Source organism: Limulus polyphemus, unplaced genomic scaffold (genome assembly GCF_000517525.1).
Source record: "Limulus polyphemus unplaced genomic scaffold, Limulus_polyphemus-2.1.2 Scaffold4851, whole genome shotgun sequence".
NCBI lineage: Eukaryota > Metazoa > Arthropoda > Merostomata > Xiphosura > Limulidae > Limulus > Limulus polyphemus.
The window spans coordinates 75616-82001 of record NW_013670461.1 but is presented as its reverse complement, the minus strand read 5'-3'; the positions used below and the strand labels follow the sequence as shown (position 1 = coordinate 82001).

The 6386-nt window shown below is 34.9% G+C and overlaps 1 protein-coding gene across 1 annotated transcript in view; it reads left to right on the top strand.

Annotated features, from left to right (window-relative positions):
- LOC106471777 (zinc finger protein GLIS3-like) overlaps window positions 1-6386 on the top strand; it is a gene marked incomplete at its 3' end in the record, with an annotated part of 20334 nt that overhangs the window by 2924 nt on the left and 11024 nt on the right. The window contains exons 2-3 of the mRNA XM_022400391.1: window positions 2171-4011; window positions 5308-5469. Coding sequence (XP_022256099.1) covers window positions 2171-4011; window positions 5308-5469 — 2003 coding nt within the window. The remainder of the gene's footprint in view (window positions 1-2170; window positions 4012-5307; window positions 5470-6386) is intronic.

Sequence of the window (6386 nt, the reverse complement as noted above, 5' to 3'; positions counted from 1 at the left end):
TAACGTTTAATATGTCAGCATGTAAAACAATCATTATTATCTAACGTTTAATATATCAGCATGTTAAACAATCATTATTATCTAACGTTTAATATGTCAGCATGTAAAACAATCATTATTATCTAACGTTTAATATGTCAGCACGTAAAACAATCATTATTATCTAACGTTTAATATATCAGCATGTTAAACAATCATTATTATCTAACGTTTAATATGTCAGCACGTAAAACAATCATTATTATATAACGTTTAATATGTCAGCACGTAAAACAATCATTATTATCTAGCGTTTAATATGTTAGCACTTAAAACAATCATTATTATCTAACGTTTAATATGTCAGTATGTAAAACAATCATTATTATCTAACGTTTAATGTGTCAGTACGTAATTCCTTGCTTTTGGTCTGCTAAAATGTAATATTGAGTGGAGAGTTTGTTAAGGTCTGACACTTGAAGTCGTAACACTTATGGACTTCCTTGCTTTTGATCTGCTAAAATGTAATCTTGAGTGGAGAGTTTGTTAAGGTCTGACACTGACCTCACCATCTTTCGCAAATATTGTTTTAATACTTTATAGCAGTATTACCTAATTGTATCAATCACAGGAGCAAGATCGAAGATGAAAGGCAGCGGAAGATCGTTCTTATGTAGCACGATTCTTTTTTCCACACATCTGTTAAAATATGATTTACGCAAGAGTAGTTCTTAATAAAATGTCAAATCCAGCGAAATACATTTTAGAGGTTTTGTTTTGCTCGAACTAAATATTTATAAATAAGTCTTTGAAGGAATTTTACAAGTTATTTAGTGGAAACTTTCTTGTTCTTGCAAATAAGTTTTGGAGTTTTCAAGCTTCTATTTTTATGTTTTTGCAATAGCTTAAAATACAACAAACATTTTAAACCAAACATGAGCATTGGGTGAATAATATGGTGATTTTGTAAGTTTGTATATTTTTTCGCATACACTGCACTTCACGCGGTATTCCATAAACCCCACAGAGATCTTGCTGTTAATTTACCATGGTGAATTTTTATTCTCGAGAGAAAAGTTTGAGGGAAGAAGTGGAGTTTCGAAGGTTTAGTTTATCGTTGCGAAATTTTCTATCTTACTGAGAAACAAGGTCAACCAGGTCAGTTTCTCTTGAATACAACCAACCATGAAACGGTTGCTAATTTTCTTGAACCAGCCGTAAAAATTAAAACCGCGAAATAACAGGCAATTAACGGTAACGCAGTAAAGATCCGCCTGTAGTAGGTTTAAGGTGGAAAATTTTTACCCATCAAAAGAATATCTGAATCAGCATGAGGCTGGGCTTGTGAATGAAAGTTCTTGGCAACTTTCAATCCTTCACCCATGTCATTCACCAGTGAGCTACATGCTATGACGTCAACTTGTGATTGAATTACTGAGATGTATATTATCCTAAGTCGTTAGAGGTTTAAGAATAGACACAAGAGTTCGTTGTTTAAATCACCGAACGTAACATTTGCTCATGGAAACCTATCTCTTAAGCTTTGTTTAGTTAACATGCGCATATCTTCTTTAGTAGCTACCAAATGATGTAAGACTTCACCTTCTTCCGTCTTGTTTGCCTAAATTTGTCTCTAGAACCGTATGGCAGTAAGAAAAGAAGGTGTAATTCAAATCCAAATGCACAAATTTAGGAGCCGGATGTCTTAGCATAGTGCCCTTGAGTTATATATTTGTCAAGTCTTTTGATAAAAACCGATAGTTAACAACATTAATGTCCGAGGGTTTTAAGTTACCTTGTGTTTTATGATAGAATCTATTCTGGACCTACAAGATCTGAATGGTAACATTTAATATTGATTTTCGAAACTCATAGAGAATACGATGCTCATACGAAAGCAGTGAACTTTAAAATATATTTTACAAGTGAACATATATATGTTGCTGTACCTTTAAGTAAACACTTAATCTGTATATTAATTCATATCTCATTTCTGGTTTGTCAATAAACATTTCTTCCAGACTTTCTTACAATATAGAAACTTTCGGGATCAAAACTCAAGAAGACATTACTATTTTTTTGTATTCTTACAATTATTAACAATTTGTAAGACTGTAAAAAAACTGAAAATATAATACATTTAAATTAGTTATTTCTTTAGAAGTCTAATAAATAATACATTTTTTGGCAGTGTCCAAAGATGATTTATCCAGAAATCAATCAAGCCAAGATTCTTCTGGTGCACAAATTAGTGTTTCAACAGATGCACAGTATTTTCCAGCAGAAATGCTTTCCGGAGTTCCATTAGATATTGTGTCATCTTCACGAGGGAGTATCCAATCTTCTAACGCACAACTCTTTCATGGTCATGACAATGTTGATTGTGCTGGTCCTTCGAGAACATTTACATCTCCTACCTTCTTCGCCTCCCCTTCCCCCAGCTGCAACCAGATCGTTGTTAGGCACCATGATCGATCACTTTTGAATTCTCCTCGTAAGATATCTCGAGGTTCGCCAGCTTCACCGGCAGGTGTCACATTAACCCCTGTTTCTTCAGATATATCATGCTTGCAAGAACGTCTTGACTCTTTATCTAGCTGCAACGAAGACCTCTTAAATACCTTTCTTGCAGCAGATCCTACTTACTCGAACCCTGATCATTTCTCTCCTGTAACAACATCTACAGGATCAAGTGAAGGATTAGATACACTGGACTTTAGTCTTGAAAAAAAAGACCAAATGAGTTGTGATACATACGTTTATCGACAGAATAACTCGAAAGCTATAGCTACAAGTTTTAGTAGTAGCTCGCGGTGTAATTTTGTGAAACATGATTTGACCCCCGAATGGATCAAACCGGACACTTATTGGAATAAATACCCTGTTCTTCCATCAGTCAGTAGCAGCCGATCATCCACTTTCTCCGATATTCAAAATCCTGTTCTAAGTTCTTTACATCACTTTAACAGTAGTTTTTCTGGTACACAGAATACTCTTACGTCACCATATTTTGACCAAGCGTCTTCAATCCCAAGTTTTTCTAGCCAAAGACATTCAGCTAAGTCATCCATTTCAGGTCGTGTGTCAAGAACAAAACGCGCACTGTCTATCACGCCCTTATCAGCAGAAGGTTTGGATCTTAATACAATCATCCGAATGTCTCCCACGTCCTTAGTCCCTTATTGGAGTTGCTCTCGTAGCTCTTCCTCGAGCATGTCGGGTTCTTCCGCTAGTCGACGTGGTTCCTATGGCCATCTGTCCGCCCGTAATAGTAGCAGTAGTCCTCACTCGGGGTCAACATCTTCTGTACACCGCCTCAGTGCTATACATACTCCACAGACCAGTGGAACTAGGGGCTCCAAAGACGATATACACGACCTTGAAAGCCATCTACTTTTGTACCAAAACATGCAGGCTCTCGAAGCCGATGACTGTTCATCGCCCAATGATCTCAGCTCGAGTAATTACGTCATTATCCATCAAAATCACGATAATAATATAATAGAACAGCAAAATATATTATGCAAAAATAGATATCTTGAAGATTCTTCTTCGTTCTCTGACATCCCTAAGCCATCCATGAAATCACTCCCTCCTCCACTCCCTCCTCCATCTCTCCCACTCTCCGGTCACTCTAAGTATTTGCCTCCTATAAGTCGACCACCCCCATCTTACGATCAACACATTGCCCGGAAACAAGCCTTCCAGAAAAAGAGCTCATCGGACAGTAGCCAGCCATCTAGCTACTCCAGTTTTGATAGCTCTGAGGGCGATAAGGTTGGTGAAAGGACAGACAGTGACCAAACGTTGAAGCAACAGTATACATGCCGATGGATTGATTGTTCCTTTGTCTTTAAAGAGCAGGAAGAGCTCGTGAAACACATAGAAAAAATACACATTGACCAGAGAAAAGGAGAGGATTTTGCGTGTTTCTGGCAAGGTTGTTCCAGACGCTATCGGCCCTTTAACGCTCGCTATAAACTTCTCATTCACATGCGAGTTCATTCAGGGGAAAAGCCAAATAAATGCAAGGTGTGTGTGTGTGTGTGTTTTTATTTTATTTCTAGTTCTGACTTTCTTTAGTAGTTTTAGGCGTTATTTACAGAGTTTGCAGAAAACACTGTTGTACCTAGCTGTTTCATTAATGTTATTAAAGTTAAAACCCTTGTTTTATATTTGTACCTTAAATTTTGTAGTCTCAAGCTCCGTGCTCTATATAATAGGCTGTTTAAAAGTTTATTTTTGCTGTGTGATAATAGCCGAGTTCTATATATCTATACTCTTATGTACATGCCCCCCAGTGGCACAGCGGTATGTCTGCGGACTTACAACGCTAGAATCCAGGTTTCGATACCAGTGGTGGGCAGAGCACAGGTAGCCCATTGTGTAGCTTTGTGCATAACTACAAACAGCAACAACTTATGTACATAGTGAATACCATAATATCATATAACAAATAAATTTAACTTTTAAATATTAGACAGCCTGTTGGGACGAATAAGAAAACTGAACATTAACCATGTATATATACAGTTTAGACTATAATCCATATTATTATACACATATTTTATATCTAACAATCATGTTATCATTTTCTATATTACCTAATGCTATATAAATACGTTGTAGGTTTGATTTGGAGGTAAAAATAGTTGACAGAAGTAATAATATAGAGAACTATGTCTTTCCTCACCTAATGAGAATCCAGTGAGTGTTTAAAGTTTGTTTGCTACCAACGACCTGTACTTCGTTATTCCACGTTCCATATTTTACTGCTATAAATATTAGACTGAAGTTTGGTATTCAAATATTACTGAATTTCTCAGACAGATCTTTTTACTATATTGTATGTACTCGTAATTCTATGACGCGATTAATATATTTATATAGCAAATAACTAAATAATTTTCACTCATCACCAGGATCATTTCCATCAGAACGAGGAGTCTTAAATTGTTTCACAAATTTTACCATTTTTATTTGTAAAAATATTCTTTTAGAAAGCACAAACACACATGAAAGTAAATAATTCTTTAATAATCTCTTGTTTAAGTTTAGAGTTTTTTGTTTCTTTACTAAATCTATCTAAGTGTTGTGCTGTGATTGTGCTTTTTGGGGGGGGGGGATGTACAGTAAAAATGATGTTGATGGTTTGAAATATGTTGTATTCTAACTTCACAACACATTCTACGTCATAACGTGCTTGTGTCTTGAGACAGATGACGTCGAAGTTAACGTAGCATAAAAACAAAGTATCAATAGAAAACCGTCTTAGTAGCTTAACTTAACTACAGACATTTGTATTAATATTTAATCATATCTTAACAGTTTGAAGGATGTAATAAAGCTTTTTCTCGACTGGAAAACTTGAAAATTCATCTCCGTTCTCATACTGGTGAGAGACCGTATGTTTGTCAGCACACTGGTTGTGCCAAGGCCTTCAGTAACTCCTCAGATAGAGCAAAGCATCAGAGGACACATCAAGACACGGTGAGTGACATCTTACTGGGCATTTTCACAAGTCTGTGGGGCTCAACTGTGGTAAAATATAGCTATGATAATTAGTACCACAAAGAATAGTTTAACTTTTGACTTGAAATCTTCTTTTATACATATTAAGAAAACTAAATGAATTGGTTAATTAAGTGAATATCTAAAGAAAGTAAAAGTTACAAAAAAATAAACACATTGTTTAGGTTTCAACGAGATATAATATTTTGTTAAAGGTAATAATGCACAAGACTGGACTATTTGTTAGATAACAAAACTCATGCTTAGTTATCACAAAATCTCTTTTTGTCTTACGTTATTCCATTTTCTGTGCAACTAAAGAAACAAGGATTTTTGTGATTGTTTAAATCCATTAATTTTGAGACACTGTGATTCGAGAGTATCGTCAACTTTTAGAAGTTCGATAAAGGAGTGAAGTGAAATTATAATTTGACAAAAACATTTACGTGCTGACATATTAAACGTTAAATAATAATGCTTGTTTTACATGCTGACATATTAAACGTTAGATAATAATGATTGTTTTACGTGCTGACAAATTAAACGTTAGATAATAATGATTGTTTTACGTGCTGACAAATTAAACGTTAGATAATAATGCTTGTTTTACATGCTGACATATTAAACGTTAGATAATAATGATTGTTTTACATGCTGGCATATTAAACGTTAGATAATAATGCTTGTTTTACATGCTGACATATTAAACGTTAGATAATAATGCTTGTTTTACATGCTGACATATTAAACGTTAGATAATAATGATTGTTTTACGTGCTGACATATTAAACGTTAGATAATAATGATTGTTGTCCATAAGTGTTACGACTTCAAGTGTCAGACCTTAACAAACTCTCCACTCAAGATTACATTTTAGGCAGACCAAAAGCAAGGAA